General features: G+C 43.1%; 1 protein-coding gene across 1 annotated transcript in view; it reads left to right on the forward strand.

The window, feature by feature from the left end:
- The window catches only part of PDE6C (phosphodiesterase 6C), a 53,320-nt gene continuing 26,015 nt past the window's right edge, over positions 1–27,305 (forward strand). The window contains exons 1-11 of the mRNA XM_025397169.1: positions 1–657; positions 8,081–8,233; positions 8,340–8,429; positions 9,385–9,525; positions 12,878–12,952; positions 13,938–14,002; positions 14,106–14,172; positions 16,551–16,598; positions 22,031–22,180; positions 22,772–22,915; positions 24,250–24,318. Of these exons, the coding sequence (XP_025252954.1) occupies positions 178–657; positions 8,081–8,233; positions 8,340–8,429; positions 9,385–9,525; positions 12,878–12,952; positions 13,938–14,002; positions 14,106–14,172; positions 16,551–16,598; positions 22,031–22,180; positions 22,772–22,915; positions 24,250–24,318 (1,482 nt within the window). The 5' untranslated portion in view covers positions 1–177. The remainder of the gene's footprint in view (positions 658–8,080; positions 8,234–8,339; positions 8,430–9,384; positions 9,526–12,877; positions 12,953–13,937; positions 14,003–14,105; positions 14,173–16,550; positions 16,599–22,030; positions 22,181–22,771; positions 22,916–24,249; positions 24,319–27,305) is intronic.

Genomic DNA, 27,305 nt, shown 5'->3' on the forward strand with positions numbered 1-27,305 from the left:
GAGTTACAGGCAGTTTGAAAGCTCTGCTTTCTGCTTGACCCTTGGAAGTCCTATGAGGGACCATTTACGGTTTCCTCAGTAATTTCCACAAGGATGTATTTCCTTCTCATCACTCTGCCTCAGGTAGTGCTCTGAAGCTCGTCCTTTCTGAACAACAGCAGCAAAGTAAGCCGCACCATGGGTGAGATCAACCAAGATGCCGTGGAGAAATACCTGGAGGAGAATCCTCAGTTTGCCAAGGAGTACTTTGACAGGAAGTTGCGGGTGGAGGTGCTGGGAGAAATCTTCAAGAACAGCCAGGTGCCAGTCCAGTCCAGCATGTCCTTTTCTGAGCTGACCCAGGTGGAGGAGTCGGCCCTGTGCTTGGAGCTGCTGTGGACCGTGCAGGAGGAGGGGGGCACCCCAGAGCAGGGGGTTCACAGGGCCTTGCAGAGGCTGGCCCACCTGCTCCAGGCCGACCGCTGCAGCATGTTCCTGTGCCGGTCCCGGAACGGCATACCTGAGGTAGCCTCTAGGTTGCTGGATGTCACCCCCACCTCCAACTTTGACGACAACCTGGTGGGTCCTGACAAAGAAGTTGTGTTTCCACTGGACATTGGGATAGTGGGTTGGGCTGCTCACACGAAGAAAACTCATAATGTCCCAGATGTGAAAAAGGTAGGTGGCCTTATGACAGTGGGGCAGAGGTCTTGGCAGGGTCAGGGAGGAACCAATGGGAAAGAGAGACAGTGCTATCCTTGTGGCATTAGTTTGGCAATAATCGGGGGAATGTGGGTGGCAGGGAAGAGGATCAGTCAGGCCTAGTGTTGCCAAATTTAGCAAATGAAATTTCAGGTTGCCCAGTTGAACTTGAATTTCAGATAAACAATGAATTATTATTTTCTGAAGTGTAAGTATGTCCCATGTAAAGTTGGGCATTTTATCAGGTGATCCTACCTGGACCTGGTGCATTCCACATCCCCTCCCTTACACCTCCTGCAGTGCTCTGGAGGACTTTCCTTTTCACAACACCAGCAAAGCAAAACACCCCACCGGGGAGATGGGCCAACGTGCCCAGATGCCAAAACTTGTCAGCTGCTCCCCATGCTTCTCATTCACAGTCCTTTGAAAACATTCAGGTTTTTTGGATGGATTTGCTAGTAAATCAATGCTTTCATCTATCAACCAAATGTGCAAAAAAAAAAAAAGATGCCATTTGAAAGTTCAGATGTTCAAATTTGGAATTCATTACATATGTGAATTTAGGTGACGGTTAAGTGCAATTGACCACTCCCACTGCTCCATAACCCAGATCTTTCAAGAATGAATTCCAATCATGTAAGTGGGACATCTGGACCCTCTTGAAGACCAACAGCATACTGCACAAATACAAGGCATTGAGATGACCCTTATAGAAATAGAAAAACTTTATTCTTACCATTAGAGTACATGTTCATTTTTTAAAAATTATAAGATACAAATAAACCAAAGGAGGAAATGCTAATCACCCATCATCCCTCCCCTCAGCAATAATCAAGGGTACCAGCTTGGAGATTCTCCTGGCAGCTCCTTCTCTACACATGTGTTCCATTATTACGGTTTACCATTAACAAAAAAGGGAGAAGTGGATTATGATGGAACAGAGTTGAATGGGAACAGCCTGTGAAATGCTTTCTGTGCAGGGGTGAATAGCGCAGCTGGAGAGGCAGGAGGATAATCTCCTAAATGCCTCCTGAAGCTGATTACAGGGGGAGGGTCACACGGACCCAAGAGGTATGAAAGTCGTCAAACATGAGCAACTCTCTGCAAACAACCACAGAACACTGCTCAGGTGCAAGGGTTACCGTGGGGCCTGGTAGGGCCTTCAGTCCTGAATAATTCCTCCTTTCAATGAGTTTAAGCTGGGTTAAGTTTGCTTTTGAGGCTGACTGCGGCTCAGGTGTCTAAACAGATGCGCGTCCTTAGGGAAAAGTTCTCTAGACAACCAACTGGAAGGCAATGTCCGCACATCCTGAGGTTTTTCTCATGGGAAGATGCTCCTTGAGGGTCCTGAACTGAGCCCATCCCCACTAGCACACCAAACTTTAAAAAGTGACATTCAGGAATTTTTTTGAAAGGCTTTTAAAGAAGAGATGGGTAAAATGATTTCTGCTGTTATACTTTGATGAGCCCAGTTCTCCGTGGTGAGAAGGAAATAAGAGCATGGAGCTGCTTGGAGGTGGTTTTGGTCTGCGGCTGTCCATGGTGAGCATCAAGGCATGGACAGAGCACTTCATCTGGGAGTGGGGAGTCTCTCCTCTCTTCTCTGGAGGGCTCCTGGCTGTTCTGGGTGGGACACAGAGAAATGTGTGTTGAAGACAGATATGGTTCTGTGCTTACGGGAAAGACAGAGGCCTCATTGGTTCTTCATTCCAACTGCTTCTTCATTTTTTTTTTCCCTCTAGAATGGGGATTTCCAACTCTGGCTGTACATTAAAACCACATTAAGCTGTGTGCAGTGGCTCATGCCTGTAATCCCAGCACTGTGGGAGGCCAAGGCGGGTGAATGGCTTAAGCCCAGGAGTTCGAAACCAGCCTGGCCAACATAGGAAACCCCCGTCTCTACCAAAAATACAAAAATAAAGCAGGAATGGTGGTGTGTGCCTGGAGTCCCAGCTACTTGGAAGGTTGAGATGGGAGGATGGCTTGAGCCTGCGAGGCTGAGGCTGCAGTGAGCTGTGTTCACACACTGAACTCCAGTCTGGGTGACAGAATGAAACCTTGTCTCAAAAAACAAACACAATCCACAAAACCATATCGGTGGCTTTACTGTTACAGTGGACTCTCAAAAATTAGAATTCAAGCATTAGTGTTTTTATTTTATTATTTTATTATTTATTTATTTATTTATTTATTTTTGAGACAGAGTCTTGCTCCATCACCCAGGCTGGAGCATAATGGTGCAATCTTGGCTCACTGCAACCTCTGCCTCCTGGGTTCAAGCAAGTCTCCTGCCTCAGCCTCCTGAGTAGCTGGGACTACAGGTGTGCACCACCATGCCTGGCCAATTTTTGTATTTTTAGCAGAAACGAGGTTTCACCATGTTGGCCAGGCTGGTACTGAACTCCTGATCTCAGGTGATCCACCCGCCTCGGCCTCTCAAAGTGCTGAAATTACAGGCCACTGTGAGCCACTGTGCCCAGTCCAGGCATTGGTATTTTTAAAAAGCTCCCCCAAGTACTTCTAATATGCAGCCAATGTTGAAAACCACTGGTCTATTGGGTGAGCAGATACAGGAGGAGGAAGTGAATTTCAAATCAACTGTGGAATATTAGAGATGGAAGGGGCTTATCAAGTCTTTAGCCCAACTCTGTCCAATGGAGGACAGGAAGTTGAGGCCACAGGAGTTGTATCTCCCCGGCGTCCACGGTATGTGTCTGTGGATGAGAAGGGTTGGAACAGAGGTAGCTGAGTATGTGTCCAGTGCTCTGTTTGCCTACCTTACACCCTTGCAGTTTCACATGCTTTAACCACTGCAGTTAAGATTTGCAACGGGAAAGGAAGTAGAAACTAATGTTTCCAATGAAGTATCTGATTAATTCTTCCTCTTTTCATTGCGCTTGGCAATTTAAACACCGTTCTCTGACAAGGATCATATTTTTTATTTCTAGCCTATGTAGTAGGAATCGTTCAAAGTTAGGTAGACAGGATGTGGCAGATCTGGGGCAATAACTCAGGTCTTGGAGGCCTCCCTCTTTCTACCACACCCCTGACCACACACAACTTTCCTCTGATTAGCAGTGTGGGTGCAGGTGAGGGAAAGACTGCTCACGCCTAGACAAAGGTACAGAGCTACATACGCCCAGCCTTGGAGGGTCCATGAAGGTAACAGGGAAGCCACTGGTATAGGGAGAGGGCTTTGGCATCAGACAGAGCTGGGTGCGGATCCATGACTATGACTTAGTAACTGTGTGATGGAGTTTCTACCCCTAAGAAATGGAGATAAGCAAATGTACAGATTAAAAGTGTATAAAGGACCTGACTCATAGCAGTTGCTCAATAAATGATAGCTGTGATAATATTGTCATTATGCCAGTAGGGGTTTAGGAGCTGGATATGGTTGGCCAAAAAAGGGTCAATGACTATTGCCTGTTTTAAAACAAGTTGAAGGCAGGAAAACTTTTTCTTTTTTGAGAAGGGGTCTCGCTCTGTCACCAGGCTGGAGTGCAATGGCACGATCTCGGCTCACTGCAACCTCTGCCTCCCAAGTTCGAGTCATTCTCCTGCCTCAGCCTCCTCAGTAGCTGGGATTATAGGCACGCACCACCATGCCCAGCTAATTTTTGTATTTTTAGTAGAGACAGGGTTTCACCTTGTTGGCCAGGCTGGTCTCAAACTCCTGACCTCGTGGTCTGCCCACGTAGGCCTCCCAAAGTGCTGAGAGGAAGACTTTTAACAACAGGAAACTGAGAGCTATCCTCTTTAAGTTGTTTCTTTCTCTATTGGGAAAGCTGTCCATAAACTATGGGTGATCCTGATTCTGACTGTGGTTTAAAAGTCCTCCTTCCTCTTTCTTCCTCTACTTCTGCCATGGATCTCAGGGGTTAAGGGTATTTAATCAGGATTTAGCAATACTGACATCTGATAAGGGATCAGGCCTCCTGTTGCTCTAAACAATGTTCTCCAGCTGCCTTCAAGGGCTTCTCTGAAGAACCATCAAGGGACACACACAGGATTTATGCAAAGAAACTTCACTAAAGATTTTTTGAGCTAGTGAAAATAAAACACAAAAACCCGTTCCCCACGTCCATCCTGTAACTTGATGGCTGGTGTATCTAGGGCTTTCAGATGCAATAATAAGCAAGTATTAAATTTTGAAACTTGCAAGCCATTTTCTCAAAACAGTCCATTGAACTTAAGAACATTTCCTTGTGTTTAGAATCTGGAATAAAATGGCATTAAGTTTGAAGTCGCAGAGTGAAATGTGTTTGCAAAGAAGTGCTGCCGGCCAGGCGCGGTGGCTCACACCTGTAATCTTAGCACTTTGGGAGGCTGAGGCTGGCGGATCACCTGAGGTCAGGAGTTTGAGACCAGCCTGGCCAACATGGCAAAAACCTGTCTCTACTAAAAATACAAAAATTAGCCAGGTGTGGGTTGTGAGCGCCTGTAATCCCAGCTACTCAGGAGGCTGAGGCAGGAGAATCGCTTGAACCCAGAAGGTGGAGGCTGCAGTGAGCCAAGATCACGCTATTGCACTGTAGCTTGGGCAACAAGAGCAAAACTCTGTCTCAAAAAAAAAAAAAAAAAAAAAAACAACATTCCTGGCTAACTTCATCCCATGGTGCATGTTTCTGGTATTTTGATGATTCCTTTAGTGCCCAGGCTGTGTAAATGAAGGTGGTATGATCTGCATGGATAACAGGGTGGAAGGGAAACAATGGGAGCTGGCCTAGACAAGCAGCGGATTAAGAGAAAGAATGTAACAAAGCCTGCAGACACTTTGGTCTGAGGGTGAAGATCCTATGGGGAAACAGAAGTGACAGATAAAGTGGAGAGAAAAGAAATGTGGTTCTTGGTGGCGTGAGGGAGTGTGCTGGCCCTCTGGAGGAAGGCTGCTCCGCGGTGTGGGAGGCCTACATCCAGCTACGGGCATCTGATTTCTGCAGTGATTTGAACTGGCTAGAAAAATTAAAGCTAGAAGCAAAATGGTAATTGCAAAAGAACTACTTCTCATTCAGGAAAGTCTAGAAACGTACTAAGTTTCTCTTCCCAGTACTTACTGAATATCTAACTATGTGCCAGACACTTTTTTTTTTTTTCTAAGTGCTCAGCCTATACTTTGTTATTCTATCTTCACATCAGGAATTCTAGGCAGTAGATGGAAGCATTACCCCTATTTTCAGATTAGAAAACGAGGACACGGAAGGTAAGTAACACACCCAGGACCATACAGCTAGTACATTGGGGCCCAGTCAGCCAAGCAAGTCTGACTCCAGTACCTTCCTTGCCTTGATGCAATGCTGACACCTAAAGAGTTGGTTTGTGTGTTTCCACTTTGGGAAAGGTATAGAAGAGATCTGGGCTGAGGGGCTGCCTTTATCCCCTTTCCATCACGCATTTCCTCTGAGAGCAGCACCATTTCTGGTGATTCCCCATTGGGTTGAGCCTAAGAATTACTTGGGCCATGTAAAAGTGCAGGTTCCACTGTAGGAGATTAGGATTCAGTGCATCTGCTGCATTAATCTGCAGGTGATTCTGAGGCATGTCTCAGGACTGCTAATCTCATTTGAGCTCTGTGAGTTCTATTGGCCAGCCAGCCCTTGTTCCCTGGTGGAAACTCTGGCCTGGAAATGCACACAGAAAATTCTTACCTTTTTTTTCTCCAGGAAACCAGACAGAATCCAGTCTCCAAGGTTTGTGCTGCTTTTAGAGGCACTGCCAACACAGGAAAATGAAAATAATACAACTGCGGAAGGAACACCACACTAATTTTGGCCAACGAGTCTCAGAGTTAAGGCTGAGAGTTCAGTTCTCATTGCAGTCCTAGGTGCAAAGGGAAAAACGTCATGACCCAAGGAAGGCTGGGCCTCAACTCACCTTGAGTGGCTGTTCTCTGAAATGACAGCTAATAAGATAATTGCCTTCCGCCACCTTTTTCTCAAGCCCTTCCATTTGTGCACTTCTCTAGACTCATCGCTCAGCTGCTGCAGTGGCCAGTGGATTAGAATCGTCTCTCGAATCTAAGAGGCCTGAATCTGGGAAGATCCACTTTCCTCTCTCCCAAAGAAAGGAAAAAAAATAGGAATGAAAGACATAAGCTTGGTAGAACATTAAAAACCTGATAAGCATCTGATGCTGGCAGGAGGGTAGTTCTCAGTCCTTTCACACAGGGTCAGTGGAAGTTAGAATGGGAACCTTTCTTTTTCTTTTCCTTTTTTTTTTTTTTTGAGACAGAGTTTTGCTCTTGTTGCTCAGGCTGGAGCACAATGGCACAATCTTGGCTTACTGCAACCTCCACCTCCCGGGTTCAAGCGACTCTCCTGCCTCAGCCTCCTGAGTAGCGGGGATTACAGGGGTGCGCCACCATGCTTGGCTAGTTTTTGTATTTTAGTAGAGATAGGGTTTCATCATGTTGGCCAGGCTGGTCTCGAACTCCTGACCTCAGGTGATCCGCCTGCCTCAGCCTCCTAAAGTACTGGGATTACAGTTGTGAACCACCGCGCCCAGCCACGGAATGTGAACCTTTCATCAAAGTAATCTATGTAAATAAAAACTGTATGTTCCTGTTGATCCAGCAAAAGGGATTTCCTTTTTTGGGAATCTATCACATAAAAATAAAAGTAAGAAGGATTAGTGCAGTACTGTTGGTAGTGGGGAGAACTATAAACAGGCAGAATCAATAGAGGACAGTTGAGTGGATCGTACAGCACCCAGGGTGGAGTAGTGTGCACGAATCCAAGAGGTGAGTTCACATCCATATGCATTGGTCTTCAGGGAAGTCTGTAAGACATTGTTAAGTGATGAAACTATTATAAGCAATTAGAAAAGGAAATTTTAGAAAAAATAGAAAATTCTTTGTTCAAGCACAGAGAAAGGCATAGAAGGAGACACACCAACAGTTAGCCCAGATTTCTTCTAGTAGGCTAGATTGGGGGGAATGATAATTTTTGCTTTATGTTATGACATATGGGTTGATGATTTCAAGTGCATGTTTTCCCTTAGTAATGAGAGAGAAGCGCTCTATGAACTGTGTCTGTATTCCTAGCTGTGCTCTCCTTCCCTGCATGCACTTGCTGTCTATTGTAACCCTTCCCCTCTGTTCCTCTTAGCACCTCACTTTCCACTTGGCTGTCTCATCACCTCTTTTCTTTTGGCCCAACCTCAGCCTAACCTAAATAGGTCATAGCTCAGGTGGGAAGCGCTTATTCTGAAATGGGCAATTCCATTCTATGCAGTCATAGGATGGCAGGTGGAGTGGGATTGTTTGCTGGGGACCACTGTACTGGAGCCCTGGTTATCTGTTGGTAGCATTTAAATGAGAGAGAATGATCTGTCATCATCCCTAGATCTACCACTCTATGATTCTGTGCCGCTTTGGCAAATGTGTGACTATCTCTTTCAGAACAGCCATTTTTCTGACTTCATGGACAAGCAAACTGGATATGTCACTAAGAACCTGCTGGCAACCCCGATCGTGATGGGCAAGGAAGTTCTTGCTGTGATCATGGCAGTTAACAAAGTAAATGCATCTGAATTTTCCAAACAGGATGAAGAGGTAATGCTAACCATGGGCATCTGGTTGGAGGCTCAGGAAATGTATTTGTTGTATAACCAAAGAAAAGATATCACAACTGTAACTTATTCTTCTCTGCCATCTGTAGGTCTTTTCCAAATACCTCAACTTTGTGTCTGTCATCCTGAAGCTTCATCATACCAGCTACATGTACAATATTGAATCCCGAAGAAGCCAGGTAAAAGGAAGGCAGTATTAATCATTCCACGCTGACCTATTCTGACAAAGCCGCCCAGAGACAACAAATTCAGACCCCTCCTATTCCTCCTGGGGGTTTAAGCCACGTGGAGCAGACCCCCAAACTTCAGTCCCAAGTGTCCTCTCATGATCTTCCTGCCACTCTCCCCACCCACACTCCCCTGCACCCCAAGCTCTCCAATTGTGTGCACAACTGGCTTGGCTTTCTTCAGTCTAGATCCCAAGTGGACTTGGCATTTCTGTCTATGAAATGGTGATGACAATTATGGTACCTACTTCAGATGGTTGTTGTGGCTATTAGTGATTACCTCTCACATAAAGCTTGTAGCAATTCCTGGGTCATAGGAAACCTGTTAATTTGAGGAGCACATTATTCATGCTTCCGTGAGACAGAGGGATAAAGAGCAATATTGGTACCCAAGATACCTGAGTCTGGCCCACTCTCTGGACCTCAGTTTCCTCACCAGTACAATGCACAGGTAGAGGTTGAGAGGGAGGTCCCTTCCCATTCCAACTCTCCAGGTAAGGTTACCTCCAACAAGCTCAGGATGCATGGAAGGAAGTAGGTGGCTCTCTCCACATGAGGGCCAGCAGGAGCCAGTGGGCCACCAATACTGGATTCTCCGCCCAGGGACCATCTTTGCATCCAATTTCAGGGCACTTCCCCTTTGGAGCCAAAATATTTAGACACAGGGACCAATCATAGCTTCTCTCTCTCCATAGACCTGCAGCCTTGCAAAAAGGTCTACTCATCATCTCACCTAGAGGATCTGAGTAGCCTGTTGGATGTACACATGTCCAAAATCAGAATTGCACTTTCCAACAATATGCATTCATTTTATTTGAAGCACCTCATGTTTTCTTGTGGTGAATGCTCTCTCTCTCTCTCTAGCATACTTTATTCTAACTGTTTTCTTTTTGATACCTACTTTCAGATCCTTATGTGGTCAGCCAATAAAGTATTTGAAGAACTCACAGATGTTGAGCGACAGTTTCACAAAGCGCTCTACACAGTTAGAACATATCTGAACTGTGAACGATACTCCATTGGACTGCTGGACATGACCAAGGAGAAGGTTCTTATTATTCTATACATTTTGCCTCATCTAACATCGCCTATAAAACATACACCACAGGAAATGTGATCCTCAAAAAACAGATACACTATGTAAATAATTAGTCATGACTGATCACAAGAACAGAGGTAAAAATGTGTGTCTTGGAGCAAAAAAGATGTAGGCTTGAATCTTGGTTTTTCCATTTCCTAGCAGTGTGGGTTTTCAGCAAGTGTGGTGTGATGAATCAATATTGATATATTATTATTAACTAAAGTCCATAGTTTACATGAGGGTTCATCCTTTGTGCAGTTCTCTGAATTCTGACAAATGTTAATGTTATATATCTGCTATTACAGTATCAGACAGACTAGTTTCAGTGCCTCAAAGCCCTCTATGCTTCACATATTCAACCTTCCCTCATCCCCCCAAACTCCTGGTAGCCACCAATTTTTTTTTTTTTTTTTTTTTACTGTTTCTATAGTTTTGGCTTTTTCCAGAATGCCATATAGTTGGAATCATACAGTATGTAGCATTTTCAGACTGGCTTTTCACTTTGAAATATGCATTTAAGTTTCCTCCATGTCTTGTCATGACTCAATAGCTAATTTCTTTTTATCACTGAATATTATTCCACTGTATGGCAGGTTTGTTTATCCATTCACCTGTTGAAGGGTATCTTGGTTGCTTCTAATATTTAGTGATTGTGAATAAAGCTGCTGCAACCATTGTAGGTAGGTTTATATGTGTCTCTGTTTTCAACTCAATTGGGTAAATACCGAACAGGGCAATTGCTGGATTATACTGTAAGACTAATTGATCTTTGTAAGAAACTGGCAGACTGTCTTCCAAAGTGACTTTACTGTTTTGCATGTCTACCAGAAGCACATTCTCACCAGCAGTTGTTAATGTCAGTATTTTGGGTATTAGCAGTTGCTAATGTCAGTATTTGGGGTATCCGTTGTGGTATCTCATTGTTTTAATTTTTAATTCCCCAATGACATATGATGTTGAGCATCTTCTCATATGTTTACTTGTCATCTGTATATCTTCTTAGAGAGATATCTGCTCAGATATTTTGCCCACGTTTTATTATGTTGTTTTCTTATCATTCAATTGTAAGAGTTATTTGTATATTGTGGATCCAAGTCCTTTACCAAATATGTGATTTGCAAATACGTTCTCCTAGTCTGTGGCTTATCTTTTCATTCTCTTAACAGTGTCTGCTGCAGAGCAGAAGGTTTTAATTTCAATTAAGTCTAATTTTTCTACATTTTCTCTCTCATGGATTGTGCTTTTGATGTTGTATCTATGAAGTTTCATCAAACTCAAGTTCACCTAGATCTTCTATGTCATCTCCGAGAATTTTTATACTTTTGTGTTCTACATTTAGGTGTATACTCCGTTTCGAGTTTTTTGTGAAAGGTACAAGCTCTGATTCTAGATTCACCTTTTTTTACATGTAGATGTTCAGTTGTTCCAACACAATTTGTTGAAAAGACTATCCTTTGTTCATTGCCTTTGCTCCTTTGTCCAAGTTAACTATATTTGTGAGGGTCTATTTCTGGATTCTCTATTTTGTTTCATTGATTCATTTGTCCATTCTTTCACTAATACCACACTGTCTTGATTATTGCAGCTTTATGGCAAATCTTAAGTCAGGTAGTGTCAGCTCTTTGATTTTGTTCTTCTTGTCAGCAAATCTTTTAACTTACCTGATTCTTGGCTTCTTCATCTGTAAAATGAGGACATCTCTCTTATCGATTGTAAGAATTAGAGATTATATATAGATATATTTTTATATATAAACACTATATGTATATAGTGTCTAGAATTTACATAGTAGGTGGATAATCAATATTATCTTTACCAACTTTAGATTTTTGTATTCTAAAAAAATTTAATTACTTTAAAGTAGAAATATTGAAACATTTAATATTATTCACAATCTAATGCCCTTATGTCATCTTATTTAAATCTGTTGCTACCCTTCTAGTTCAAAATAACTAATGATACCATATTATTTGTATATTTTTTCTTTTCTTTTCTTTCCTTTTTTTGAGACAGAGTCTCAATCTGTCACCAGGCTGGAGTGTAGTGGCATGATCTTGGCTCACTGCAACCTCAGCCTCCCAGGTTCAAGCGATTCTCATGTCTCAGTTGCTGGGATTATAGGCCTGTACCACCACGTCCACTAATTTTCTGTATTTTTAGTAGAGACAGGATTTCACCATGTTGGCCAGACTGGTCTTGAACTCCTGTCCTCAAGTGATCCACTCACTTCGGCCTCTCAAAGTGCTAGGATTACAGGCATGAGCCACCACACCTGGCCTTATTTATATTTCTTTATATTCATGTGATTGGAAGTTATTTTTTCAGAGTAGTTGTTCTAAGTGGATAAACATAGGATGAAGCACTAGGATAGATGGGTTCTGATCTTGGTTCTGGGACTTTCTAGCTGAGTATGTTGGTTAGGATTCTTTTGGCTGTAAGAAATATCAGACACAGCTAAAAGCATCTCTAACAATATGATATTTATTCTCCCACTTAACAAGGTAGGGCACCGCTAGTACTGGTTGACTCAGAGATCAGTGCAGTCGTCAAAGTCCAGGTGCTTTCTCTTTCTTCCTGGCAAGGTCTCTGCTACCTGCAGCATGTTGCTGAGGCCTCCTCTTATGGTGGAAAGATGGCTGTTGCAGCTCAAATAATGGCACATAGACATGACACAACTGGGAGGTATTTTCTCCAAATGTCACTCTCATCAGCTTTCATCTGAGGAATACCTTTTGCCAGAGTCTCTGAGCAGACTTCTCCCCTTTCTTCATTTTCCAGAGCTGGGCCACATACCTGCCGTCAAACTGATCTAGGCACCTCATGTAGACCGCTCATGGGCTGTGGTCTGATGGAAAATTACCACCTGATACTCAAATCATATCAGGTTATGCTAGCAAGGAAAAGAGGAAGAATGAATGTTGGGTAAAGCAACCAACATTTGGCCACTCTGTGTGACCTTGGCCAAGCCTCTTAATCAAACTAGATTTATCTTAATTGTCTATGAAAGAATTGCTATACATTGAGTACTCTGAACTATGTGTCAGGGTAGATGTTACATATGTATTATTCGTTTAATCCTCACAACAATTCTTTAGTACAAATTCTATTGTTATCCCTATTTTACAGATATAAAAGGTTAAGTAACACGTTCACAGTCAAAAATTCCTAACCAGTATTGCTGGGAATTATAGATCTTTCAGCACTAAAATTCCAGAATTATGTAGATTAACATAAAATATACAAACACAGAAAATTCATATAAGATGTGGTAGGTCATGGAACAGTGTGTTTAATGATACTTAAATCTAATTGCCTGCAGGAATTCTACGATGAATGGCCAATCAAGCTGGGAGAAGTAGAGCCTTATAAAGGTCCAAAGACACCTGATGGCAGGGTACGTGCAAATGTCTTCCTTGATGCCGTCTGTGCACGGTGTCAGGTGCTAAAACTAAGAGGCCACAGTGCATAGAGCACTGGCCTGGGAGGACCTGGAGTAGTAGAAACAGCACTAGACAAGGAGTTTGAGGTTCTAGTCCCAGCTCTGCCCCAAGGCAGAGCTACTGGCCCTTGCCTTAACTCATTGTTAAATCTCTCCATTTCCTCTTCTATAAAGCCAGGGCTTGGTAAACCAGTGATTCTCAACAGGGAGGGATGCATCAGAGCCACCTGCACAACATTTGAAAGAAGTACCTGGGCCCTTCTTCAGATATGTGGGATTAGAATCTCTAAGGAAGGGTTGGGTTAGGTTTACTTTCCCCCTTGACTGCAAGTTTCATGAAGGCAGCAACCCCTGTGTCCATAGCACACAGAAAAGAGAAGGGGATGGAATGTGTCCAGGCCTCAGGTTCATCATCTGCCCCATGAAACAGAGAGAATAATTCTCTAGTCCCTTCCAGCTTTGGCAATGTAACCTCCTGTTTCTGAGGCACCTGTTCAGATAAGCCACTGATGAAAGAGGTTATCGGCTCACTATATATGATGTACAACTGACTGCAGTTGAGAAATTACGTGATTTGTTCTAGTGAAGCTATTAATGTCAGGTATTTCTGGACAACAAAAGGGATCACTTGAAAATAAAAACAGACTATCTGATGATTTAGTAGCCAGAGATCCCCCCACCCCAAAAACTGGGGGCAATTCAACTTTTTAAAAACAAAATTTATTTTAGCCTTGTGCATGTAGATAAACAGCCAATAATATTTCTGGTTTTATTATAAGTGTGTAGTCAGGATATAAGTAGTTTGATAATTTATGTTATAATATAATGTGGTTGGGATATAAGGTTCTATTTGTAAGAGTTTTAAAGTACAAGTTCCCCAATGAAAAATGATTTATTTGGGAAATAACATTATTCCCATAATACCCTCTTTCTTTCTTAGGAGGTCAACTTTTATAAAATCATTGATTACATTTTACATGGAAAAGAAGAGATCAAAGTGATTCCGTGAGTATTGACAGGAAGTTGCTGCTGCAGTTGCCATTGTATTTTTGCACACATTGCATTTCTGTATATTGCAATGATTTTTTTTCTTCTTCTCTTCCTCAAGGACGCCTCCTGCAGACCACTGGACGCTCATTAGTGGGTTGCCAACATATGTTGCTGAAAATGGATTTGTAAGTTATTGAACAAATTCAAATTTTAAATAATATTGTATGAAACTCGTATTAGCTAAGAGATAGATACAGTTGTGAAAGCAAGAATGCATCCAATAAAAGCTACATGGGCTGGGTGCAGTGGCTCACGCCTGTAATCCCAGCACTTTGGGAGGCTGAGGCAGGTGGATCATCTGAGGTCAGGAGTTCAAGACCAGCCTGACCAACATGATGAAACCCCGACTTTACTAAAAATACAAAATTAGCTGGGCGTGGTGGCACATGCCTGTAACCCAGCCACTTGGGAGGCTGAGGCAAGAGAATCACTTGAACCCAGAAGGTAGAGGTTGCAGTGAGCCGAGATTGTGCCACTGTACTCCAGCCTGGGCAACAAAGCAAAACTCCATAGGAAAAAAACAAAACAAAACAAAACAAAAAGCTAGATGATCACTTCCTTTGGCATAGGCCAAAGGAGAAAGAATTTTGACATTAAAATGTAGGTTAACCGGAGACTTCTGAACTCTACACAAAAATATTTAGTCATCATGAGGAAGATTCCTCCATCCCTCAATTTCTTATTCTGCAGCCACACACATTTCAGATATCCTTTGGAATTCAATGACTATGATTTAATGACTGGGTTTAATTCTATCTCAAGTATATCAGTCAATTTTTTAAAGCATAAATGAGGGGGATGGGGTGGGGATGGTGTGGTATGTGGAACTTTTCAATATTGAGTTAAAAGCTTGGGCCTCTAAGGTCTTGACCCACCTGTAAATGTTCTTATAACATTTAGAACATAATGTTCTTCAAAGAAAGGACTAAGACAGATATTGCTGATGAAAAGTTCAAAAAAGAAGAATAAGCTGCTTCTTGCCTCTTAAAAAACACAGTTGACACATGCTCAGCCCATCAAATGATGTAATTTATTGAAGTTAGATCATGCAATTAATGTGTGGCATGAAAGATTCCTTAAATTCTTAGGCCACATATGCTTGTAAAAACTTTGAAATATTCTTATGTTTTCTTTGCAAGCATACTACAAAAATAGTAGACATGGTTTGTTCAATCATTCTTAGAAAGCACTTACCTTGGGGCCAAGAGACAGGCAGAGTTTGGTGAGGTGTGGATTTAAGGAGGGAGTCCTCTTAGATCTTGTTAGATTGTTAGTTTTTTAGGACTTTTGTGAGCAAGTTGTTAAACTGTTGGCAGCTTGAAATTTCCCATGGCGGGAGAATTGGGACCATGGATATTGGCAACTGATACAAGCCAAGCATTTCCCCAATTCCCAGCCAGGAAAGCTGATTTCCCCAGCACTCGTTCTGGAGATCACAGTTCTAGTTCCATCCCATAGATTTAAACAAATCACTTAACCTCTTTAGGCTTCCATTTCTTCATTTTTTATAAATGTGAATTTAATTGCTAAGATCCCTTCTGGCTTTAAAATGCTACGATTACTGGGTATGGTGGCTCACGCCTGTAATCTTAGCACTTTGGGAGGCCAAGGCAGGTGGATCACCTGAGGTCAAGAGTTTGAGACCAGCCTGGCCAACATAATGAAACTTTGTCCTTACTAAAAATACAAAAGTTAGCTGGGCGTGGTGGCGGATGCCTGTAATCCCAGCTACTTGGGAGGCTGAGGCAGGAGAATTGCTTGAACCCAGGAGGTGGAGGATGCAGTGAGCTGAGATTCTGCCATTGCACTCCAGCCTGGGGAACAGAGCAAAAACTGTCTCAAAAAATACAAAAAGTAAAATGAAATAAAATGCTATGATTTTAATTATCTCTTGGAAAGACATGGTCTTTTATTAAGATCCATTTGTGACTATGACCCAAGGTACAGAAAACTTAAAATAACCCAAAATGGAGTGATTTATTGTCTTTATAGATGTGAGCAACAGTCTTTGAATTCCACTAATTAAAGTGGTATCTCTCACTGAATCCTTACTTTGGTGTAACTAAAAACTTATCTGGCTTTTTTCCTCCTGCCTCTTAGCCATCATCTTCTAACCCAAATCTCACTTTGGGAAGAAGAAAAAAGCAATCCTAGCTCTGCTGCTCATACTGGCTGTAATAGAGCTAGGATTTCTCAGCTTTCTCCTCTCCTTGGCCTGAGCAGCCTGTTGCTTTGAATTTGGAGGGGATTCCCTAGAGTCTGGGGGAGTGGGAAGGGGCAGAGACGGTACCACGTGTCCTCCAGTAATTTAATTAGCAGCAGGGAAGCTGTCTTGAATGAGTTGTTAGCAGCTGTGGCCTAGCTAAGGTCCATTTGCCTGCGAGCAGTCAAGAGCCATGTGGGAAATCCTTACTTCCAATGCGTCTTTTCTTATTCTGCTTTGTGGGTCGAGAGGGCTCCACCACACAATGTTTCAGAACATTTGTCTCCTCTTGCCTTCCAGATCTGTAACATGATGAATGTCTCTGCGGATGAATACTTCACATTTCAGGTAACTGCACTCTGGGGCAGGCCTCACCTCTCAGGGCTGGGGTAGGAGGGCGGATGCTCTGGCCTCTCCTCCACCCCCAGAGTCCGCCTGATGCTCAGGTGTGGCCACAGGCACACACGGGCCCATCTCCCACTCACCCTGGCTGGGCCAGCAAGTAGCAGATTCTTCAGTGAAGGAAGAAAAGAAAGAAAAGGCAGAAGGCCAGGGAGGGGACCTGCCACTCCTCCATTTGCTCACACTCCTGGTCATTTAGGGCAGCGGTCTCCAACCTTTTTGGCACCAGGGACCGGTTTCGTGGAAGACCGTTTTTCCACAGAATAGGGGTGGGGTGGGAGATGGTTTTGGGATGAAACTTCCACCTCAGATCATCAGGCATTAGTTAGATTCTCATAAGAATGGCACACCCCAGATCCCTCACATGCGCAGTTCACAATAGCGTTCGCACTCCTATGAGAACCTAAAGCTGCTGCTGATCTGACAGGAGTCTGAACTCAGACGGTAATGCGAGCAATGGGGAGTGACTGTAAATACAGATGAAGTTTCACCCAAGTGCCCACTGCTCTCCTCCTGCTGTACAACCTGGTTCCTAACAGGTCATGGGCCAGTACTGGTTTGCAGCCCAGGGGTTGGGGACCCCTGATCTAAGGGCAGCAACGGTGCCTGGCACAGTATTCATGCTCAGTAAACGTTCTCTGCATGCATGATTGGCTGGCTACATCCTACATCCTGAATCCAGCTCTCGTGGTGGTTTTCTCAGCAGCCCTTCTCCGCGGCTTATTGCAACTGTTCTCAGGAAAATCAACAATTCTGATTGAGTCCTTAGAGCTTCTCCTGCTGTTAGAGTCGGTTGTATCCTTCCTTCTCCACTGTGCAGAGACCCACTGCCTGGGGAATCTGCCTCCACTTACCACCAGATGCTCTCGGTAATCAGCCTCTGTATGTGCTACTCTAGCTGACCCACTTCTCCCCGTCAGGGCTTCCTGCTGGAACCCGTCTACAGACCTGAGCTGATCCCTCCCCGCCGCGAGTTCATCCAGCCCACCAGAAGGGCCAGCCTGTCGTCTTCACCACCCCCTCCCCACCTGTCACCCCCCACCTGTCATCTCTGCCACTCCCCTCTCTACCTGCCCATCCCTCCTCACCTGTCATCTCTGCCACCCACTCCCCACCCATCACCTCCTCCCAACCTGACTGTTAGAGATAAACTGGCATTTGGCTCTGCAGCCTCTTCTTTTCTGCCTCTGGGCACTTGTTATTCTCTGTCCTGCGTTTAAAAAAACATCCCCTTAGAGCTCTGATCTCAGTCAGAAATAGAGACTGCCCTCCCCGGTGGGTACCGTTGGGGTCCTTCTGTCTCTCTCACACACAGAGCCCCATCTCTGCCTCTTAGGAAAAGCCAGGCTTCCCCAGGCTCTGGCGTGCCTCCTTAGCTGCAGAACCACACCATGCCTTGGGGAAAGCTGTACACACTTGCTGCGTTACGTGCATCTGTCTGCTTCTCCCTTTGCTGATTGACATGGAAAACATGTAAACACCATATGGCTGCTCTAGCTCCTTCCTCCTTGCAATTGAAGCTTATTTGTGACCATGCTGTGCCCAGGCCTGACCCCTATATTTACGGCAGGTGGATGTCAGGATAGGATGCATACCAGCAAAAGGGGGACAATGATTTTCTAGAGTCTGAACCTTAAGCAGTCATTGTCTAAACAGGGAGTGGGGATGGAGCTGGCCCAGGAGAACGCAGGTTGCTCTGAAATCTGAGGCCCTTTGCTTTCTCTCATGCTCCACTGCAGCTACTGCTCTGATGTGCTCTGATGGCCTGGGCAGAGAGGAGGCCTGGGGCCTTGGGGAGTCCCCAGTGTGGGATAAACCTCCAGGCCACAGGGATTTCCCAGTTCTCTGGGAAACATCAGTGTGGTGCCCATGAAAATGTGCTTCTCAGATCTCCACCTGTGGGAAGTGTAGCTGTGCAGTGGCTGCTGGACTGAAATCCATGGTCACATCTGCGCTGAGGCCACAGGCTCCACGGGCCACTCCCAACTGGTAACTGAGTGTGGCAGGTACAGTAAAGCAGGCCTGTTCCTGGAATACGGCCAGATCCCCTGCCAGGCAGCTTTGGCCCTAGGAATGCCTAACAGTTCTGCAAACAGTTTCAGAACCGCACGGTAGTCTAAGGGGCTCCCCTCAACCTTCCATCCTTCCGTTTCTCCTTCGCACAGGTCGGGACTGCATCACTATCTGACGTCTCTCTCAGGATCCCCAGCCTCCCTCCCCACTTCGCCTCAAGAGTGTCACCTGTGCATCATTCTGCAGAGCGGACTAGGATGGGTGGCCACCCTCCCCAAACCACCACCCTCCTTTTGTGCTCCATCTTCTGATTCTCTCTGTCCTTGCTCAGGCCCCACCGTGATTCTTACGATTCCTTTTTGCACCTGAGAAGTTTGATGGAAAAGCCAGTGATATAAAAAGAACTGCCATCAGAGCAAACCTGCAAAGGCAGTGGTTCTTGGACTATGTTCCTTGGGGGCATAATGGATTCCTTTCCTATTGCTGCTGTCACAAATTGCCACTGAGTGGTTTAAAACCACACGAAATGTATTATCTCACAGTTCTGGAGGTCAGAATTCCAAAATGAGTCTTCTTGGGCTAAAATCACGGTGCTGGTGGGACTCTGTTGCTCTCTGGAGGCTCTGGAGAGAATTCATCTCCTTATGTTTTCCAGCTTCTCAGGGCCGCCCACCTTCCTTGCCTGGTGACCCCTCCCCTGGCAGAGCCAGCAGCACCATCACCCTGACCTTGCTTCTGTCATCATAGCTCCTTCTCCCATTCTGATTCCAACCTCTTTTCTACTTTTAAGGATCATTGTAATTACATTGGGTTCACCTGGAACATCCAGGCTAATTTCCCCATCTTAAGGTCAGCTAATTAGCAACTGTCCTTCTATCTGCAACCTTAGTTCCCCTGTTTTGTGTAAGATAACATATTCACAGGTTCCAGAGATTAGGATATAGACATGTTTGGGGGCCATTGTTCTGCCTGCCATAGTGTTCCTTGAAGTGGACTAAGGGGTCTTCCTTTAACACCAGTGAAAGTGATCCCAATTCACAGGAGGAAAAGTGCATAGCATTTCCTCAGTTTTTTGTCCTACTAATTTTTCTTAAACCTTAGGTTCCTTCTGTCACTTGTCTGTCAACAAGCTCTAGCAAATGGCAAAACACAAGAATATGAACTGGTAGCAAATGAATATTTCCTGAAACACTGAGAAGCAGTCAGCAAAGCTTATTTTGGAAGCTTTAACAAATACACATGAAATTCTTTCGCATGCATGTGATATATTTTCTATTATTGATTTTGTCCTTGGTCCGTATGATGGCATAAGTACATAAATATTTCTCAGTGTTTTCCAAAGATGCAGGCTTTGCAAGCACTGTGCACTGCATCTTTTTCTGAAGCTTTGACCATCAGGACACAGACATTGAGATTTGGTTCTTCTGCTTTTCACTCCACATATAATGACTACATAGAGTAGTAACAAGTTACTTAGACTGAGCACTTACTATATGCTCAGTCTAAATGCTAAATTGTGGTTCAGGCTATAAGTGCAGTTGGAATTCCAAAACAGAAAAGTTCTTTATGAGTTAGAAAAATTAGAAAAGGCTTCATGGGAGAGTCAAGACTTAACAGGGGCCTGTAAGGATGACTAAGCCACGGGAAGTCTTCAAGCACAAACAATGTGGTGTGTTGAGTGCTTGTCTACCTTTGCCTTAGCTACATACTGTGCAAATGCTACATCATGGTTCTCATACTTCAGAGGGCATCAGAATTACCTGGGAAGCTTATTGAAGATGCATGCCCAGGCCAGGCGTGGTGACTCACGCCTGTAATCCCAGTACTTCGGGAGGCTGAGGCAGGTGGATCACTTGAGGTCAGACGTTCAAGACCAGCCTGGCCAACATGGTAAAACCTTATCTTTACTAAAAATACAAAAATTATCCAGGCATGGCGGTGCCTGTAATTCCAGCTACTCGTGAGGCTGAGGCAGGAGAATCACTTGAACCTGGGAGGCAGAGGTTGCAGTGAGCCAATATTGTGCCATTGTACTCCAGCCTGGGCGACATAGTGAGATCCTGTCTCAAAAAAAAAAAAAAAAAAAAAAAAAAAGAAAGAAAAGAAAAGAAAAGAAAATGAAACAAGCTAAAACAAATCTGTTGCACATGGTCCTTGGACCACACTTTGAGAAACACTCCTAAACTTTTGTGCCTGTATCCCTCCACTAGACCCTAAGCATCTTGGGGGTAAGACCGGTGATTTATTCTTTGTGCCTTCAGCAACTGCCCCAGATCCTGACATACCATAGAGCCTTGACAAATGTTTACTCAACTCAACACACCACAGAATGAAAGACTATCTTCATGGATCAGTCAGAAAAATTAAAACCACACTAGCATTTCAACAGGAGAATTTTATATAAGGAATTAGCTAAACAAGTGTTGGAGGATAGAAAAAGTGTAAAGGGAAAAGTGAGGTAACAAAGTGGTAAGAAGCACTTTCCAAGGCTTGGGAAAGAAAGGGAAAAGGTTAGAATTGTCAGAAAACAGACACTTGGTTCTAGTTCACTCTACTGGATGTGCTAGAGTACATATAATGGCCCTAGCAATGTTCTGACACAAAGTAGGAATTGCACATCTAACGCTGAAAGATTATTCTTCCTTTTTTTTTTGAGACAGAATTTCATTCTGCTGCCCAGGTTGGAGTGCAGTGGCACTCTGCCTCCTGGGTTCAAGCGATTTTCCTGCCTCAGCCTCCCGAGTGGCTGGGATTACAGGTGCCCGCCATCATGCCTGGCTAATTTTTGTATTTTTAGTAGAGATGGGGTTTCACCATGTTGACCAGGCTTGGCTCCAGCTCCTGACCTCAGGTGATCCACCTGCCTTGGTCTCCCAAAGTGCTGAGATAACAGGCTCCAACCACTGTGCCCAGCCTCTTTCTTTAAATTAAAAATAAACTAAGTGGCAAGTGGTTGGGTGGTAGCTAGAAAGGAGGAGTACAGGGGAGTCTTGTAGTGATGGAATAGTGTTGTATCTTGATTCTAACGGTGGTTGAAAATCTACACAAGGGATAAATTTGCATGAAACTATATGTACACACACACATATGCATGTACAAGTAAGTGCACACAAATCTGGTAAAATCCAAATCAGCTCTGGATTGTACAATGTCTGTTTTCTAGTTTTGATATTGTACTATAGTTACACAAGACAGTAGAAAATGTACTATAGTTGTCTAACCATCGTTACCATTGTGTGAAACTCGGTGAAGGATACCTGAAATCTCTCTGTACATTTCTTTTGTAATATCCTGTGAATCTATGATTATTTCAAAATAAAAGGCAAAAAAAATAATAATAACTTGAGGTCCCTTCTCATTTGTAGAAAGGACCTGTAGATGAAACTGGTTGGGTCATTAAGAATGTTTTGTCGCTGCCTATTGTCAACAAGAAAGAAGATATTGTGGGAGTGGCTACATTTTACAACAGGAAGGATGGAAAACCTTTCGATGAGCATGATGAATACATTACTGAGGTAAGTGCAATCATAAGATAATGGAAGTCAATGCAATTCACAAAACACGAGAGGGCGCATCATTATTTGTTATTCTGGAATGATATTTTGAAGGGCCATTAAGACATGAGTCACACATAGCTGTAAACAATACGCTGTTATTTTGTCGTTTCTATTTCCTGACTTCTATAAACTGCAACATTTTCTACCAAAGTACAAAATTTTAGCTTAACCAAAATTTGTTATAATACTCGGAAAACGGGAAAGACGATTTTCCTCTTCCTTCTCCCACTCCTCCTTCCTATTGCCTCTCATTCTTATTCTTACTCCCAGCACCCTGCCTAATTTTTAGGTCCTGCTTGATTATACTGGTGTTGGTAACCCCGCTCTCTTCTAACGAAGTATTCATGGTACATGGTACATTTTAAAAAGCAATAACTCAGCCAGTTTTATTGTCTGAAGCTGATTATTAGTATGTTTTTCTTAAATTAAAAGAAGGAACAGGGTGGTTGATGATGGAAGGGAGATTGATAGAAAAGCATGCAGATTGTTGCCTCCAAACCAATTTTGCTTGAACTGAAGAGAATTGGAATCACCTTTTATCTGTTTCAGACTCTCACACAATTTCTTGGATGGTCTCTTTTAAATACTGACACCTACGATAAGATGAATAAGCTAGAAAACAGAAAGGACATTGCTCAGGAAATGCTCATGAACCAAACCAAAGCCACTCCTGAAGAAATTAAGTCCATTTTGGTAAGTGAGAAATTCAGTCCTGTGGACATAAGGTGTTACCTAACCACATATTCTAGAAGTCATCTACCCATGGGTCTGACAAATGCGAATGGTTTACTCCTGGACTGGGAGAGAGAGACAGTGAAGGAGGGGTTGGAAGAAGACATGGATGGCCCAGTGTACAGAGACCCTTACTGGAAGTACAGCTGCTTGACTGGAATAGCACTTCGTTCAAAATAGCCCTGGGGCTATGGGAGCTGTAGCAAGAAAAAAAATATATTTTAGGAAGGGAAATGTATCAGTCAGCTATTGTCATATAATTCTGCATAACAACAACCCTAACACCTCAGTGGCATGCAGTAATGAACCTCTAACTCTCACTCACATTTGTGGGTTGACCAGGCTTTGATTGACAGTGGCTGGACTTGGCTCCAAGCTGTGAATTTGGTTTGCTCTATGTATCTCTCATCCTTTTTGGACCAGGAGCTACCTGATAGATGTCCTTCTCACAGAGATGACAGAAGTGCAAGAGAGCAAGCCCAATTGTGCAGGCATACTTCAAGTTTTCGCTCACATCACATTCACCAAAATGCTCACTGGTCAAAGAAAGTCACATTACGAAGACCAACCTTATAGATGATGGGGGAGCAAGTGGATATTTGCTAACCATGTTCTAATCACCACAAAATGAAGGGAAAAATATCACGTGCCCACCATCTCTATTTCTTTTATTTCCCTGGCTTTGTGTGTGTGTGTGTGTGTGTGGTTTTGCTGGAGTGGGTTGTTTTTGGTGAGCAAGGTGGTTTTTGGTTTTGCAGACTGGTTTGAGTGTAACTCAGTTTGAGAGTTTGAGATGTTAAAGATGAGAAGATCTGGGGGGAATAAAGGGAACTGTGATAAGCTAATGGAAAAATAAATGTAAACCACTCATTTGCTCTTTCCTACGTGCAAACAACCCACACCTCTTTAAAAAAAACCCAGCTACTGTAACCATTTTGAGGGAATTTTAAAAATCAAATATATTAGATTATTTCTTGAAAAAAAATCTTCATAATCAGGTGCTATAGGTCTTTGTATCCATGACAAAGAATGCATCTTTGCCATGGAACTCATTGTAGTATATTTTATTTATTTACTTATTTTTAGAGATGGGGTCTCACTCTCTCACCCAGGCTGGAGTGCAGTGGTGCCATCACAGCTCACTGCATCCTGCAACTCCTGGGCTCCAGGGATCTGTCCAGCCTCCTCCTCCCACATATTTTAAAGATATCTTAACTAAGATTGTAATAGTAGAGGAATCAGATGGAAATCTTCTCCTTTAGGAATTTCACACCTCAATTGCTTTTACATTTTAGAAATTTCAAGAGAAGTTAAATGTTGATGTAATTGACGACTGTGAAGAAAAACAACTTGTTGCAATTTTGGTAAGTGTTTTCTTTCTAACCTTAATGCCTGTTAAATAGATAATATAGAAATCAATAATATATTAGGATATGCTTTCTTGTTTTTCAAGTAAATATTGAGTTTTCTCTTTCCTGATATTTCTCAAGGCTAAAAAGAAAGAATTCTTCTAAAGATTGATCTTTTGGTTCCCTGCTTTTCTTCATCTTTGTCGCCTCTGGTCCAATTCCCACAGAGAATTTACAATTGCAGCTAGGCTAGACTACCGCTTAGGGGACTTCAGGCACAGAATGTAGGGATATCAAGGCACAGTTTAATAGCTTTGGATGACACCATGGCCACCCCAGAGGACATGACAGAGTTAGCGTGGAGCATGGATCCTTCTAGGCACTGGCACCCCCTGCCATTTCTAGCTTCTCTTCTGGAGTCTGAAGGCTCCATTCTTTCCTGTTGTTGCCAGTAGGCCATCCCTATTATTTCTGGTTGAAATTAACTTTCCCACTTCACTAATTCTGTCTTTTGTTGTGTCCAATCAACTGTTAAACTCGCTCAATAAATTCTTAATTTCAGAGATTTTTTTCAGTTCTAGAAGGTACATTTAATTCTTTTGTTAAGGTTCTAACTCTGTGTTAAAACTTTTCATCATTTGATCTATTTTGACTATTTTTCCCTGTATTTTAAAAAACGTGTTGGTGTGTATTCTTTTAAGGTACTCATCTTAATACCAGAATCACCTATAGATCTGATTTTACTGTTCATTTTTACACCTGGGTTCTAGTCATTTGATCCTGTTTTAAAGCATGCCTCATGCTTTTAAAATAAAAAATCAGATATTATAGATAAAAACTTGTAGGGGCTCTGAGTGATATTATCCTTCTGCAAAGAGGGTTAGAGTTTCCCCCGGCAGATGAGAGAATTGTTTTAGATTTCATCTGGGATGGTCTTTTTTGGTTTTATTCCTCCTATTAGGGTGGAGCCCTTGTTTCTAGAATGTGGCTCTTCTGGAATCACATGAAATCCTGGGATACTTACCAAGACCCCCAGACCTTGAATTTCAGAGGGTTGAATTCCATCTGATTGAAATGGAAATATCACACTTAATTTCCTTACTAACTGCTATAACCTGTTTTCCACTGTCTCTTTCCAATCTGTGATGCGAGTGTTCTTTCTAAACTAAGACACATCGACTATCTCACCTTCTCCCTTTCCATCTTTTATGGGCTCTGTCCTCCCACCCGGGGCCTTTGCTCTGCTACCTTAGGACTGTTGGCCTTTGACCCCTTTTCGGGGCTTACTTCCCACCCCCATGTTTTCATGTCATCTGAGGTTTCCTTTTCTCCCATTTTGCTTGGCTCTCCCTTTGAGCACCATCCTCTCAGCCTGGCCCAGAAGATCACCCTTTCTTCTCCCCACCTGCCCTCAACAATAGACATCTTCTTGGAAAACAAAACATTCACTGACATCCGTGTCACTAGAAATTCTCTAATTTCTTATGTAAAGGAAGAAGGATCTCATGTTGTAGAAGCAATAAAGTGGACAAAGAACCAGTAGACTTCCTAAAAAACAAAACAAAACAAAACAAAAACAGCCTATTTTGAATGTAAAATCTACTCAGGGCAAATCCCATATCATTGCTGCATAAAATTGAGGAATGTAACAAATATTTCAGAGGAGTTCTCCAAAATTATCCTGGCATCATTTCTCAGCTACATAATTATTTTTCCATCTTCATGTACGTGAGTCTTTCTCCAGGCCTGCACTTTAATGTTAGCTCCAGGGAAGGCTGATTTTCTGGGTATAGCAACAGTTCTGTGCAAGAGTGTGAGGGGCCAGCCCAGGCCCAGGGACTGGGGGGACTGGAAACCATAATTTTGCTTTAAATAGCTATATACCATTCGGTGTTGAAATCTGTGTAGAGCATGGCTGTCCCCTGAAAAACATTAAACTTAACTAAGGGGAGTGTCCTGCCTTTCCCTATGTTTGTGTCCTCCTCAGTGCGCTAGTAAGGACATAGTACACATTCAAATAAATACCCATTGAACTGAATTGCTCCTGCAGGTCTGTCTGGTAGACCTACATAGTCGTTGCTAACTTCTGCCTCTTGGCACTTTCTCACCCACATGGAATCTCTCCGCTTCCTTCTGCCAGCTCAGCTGCATGCATGTCCCTCCAGCATCTCTCCTCATTTAATTTCCCCACCTGTCCAAGGACATTCAGCTTATCCCTCAGCATGGAGCACTGGCCATACTCTCTGATTATTCTAAGTGCTTACTTTTCACTCGTCTATATTTTATAGTCACTTTAATAAGTTAAGTTCCTTAAGGGCAAGATCCATATTTTTAATTCTGAAGTCGCAGCAATGCCATGTGTCTACTTCACTGCTTTTTCACATAATCCGGAATCCTGACCAGATGTGAGTTAAGTGAAATGTCTGCAAGTATATCTTTGTACTGCAGGGCAATCATTGGTTTATCCATCCACTCATTCAACAGGCATTTCCCAAGCACCTTCATGGGACTGGCCCTGCGGATTTGGGATATGGCAGCAAATAAGCAGATGATCCCCACCCTCGGGGAGCTCACATTCTAGTGAAAAACTGTCACTGAGCACATAAAGAAAATTCAAAAGAATTGAATTAAGCAGTCGTTTACTGTTTACTGAATATTTCCTGAACAGATAAAAAGTTGAGTATTGAAAATGAGTAAGGCTTTTGTAACAAAACATTTTATTTTGCAGCATAGAAAGAAAACAGCTACTGGAGTTGGATTTGGAATGGTATCCCATTACTTAGAAAGTCTTTAAGATAGCCAAGTCTCAGTTTCATCACCTGTAAAATGGAGACAATCGTGTAGGACTGCCGGGAGGATAATCTGTGCAAACTGCATCATCCAGTGCCTGGCACATGGTGGCTCAGTGAATCACACATTGTGTTATTGTAATTTTGGTTTACACTCAATGTTGGCTATGGGAGTGGAAAGGGAAAACAGATGAATGTAATCTGAAACAATCC

The sequence above is a fragment of the Theropithecus gelada genome, chromosome 9 (assembly GCF_003255815.1).
Source record: "Theropithecus gelada isolate Dixy chromosome 9, Tgel_1.0, whole genome shotgun sequence".
NCBI classification, from domain to species: Eukaryota; Metazoa; Chordata; class Mammalia; order Primates; family Cercopithecidae; genus Theropithecus; species Theropithecus gelada.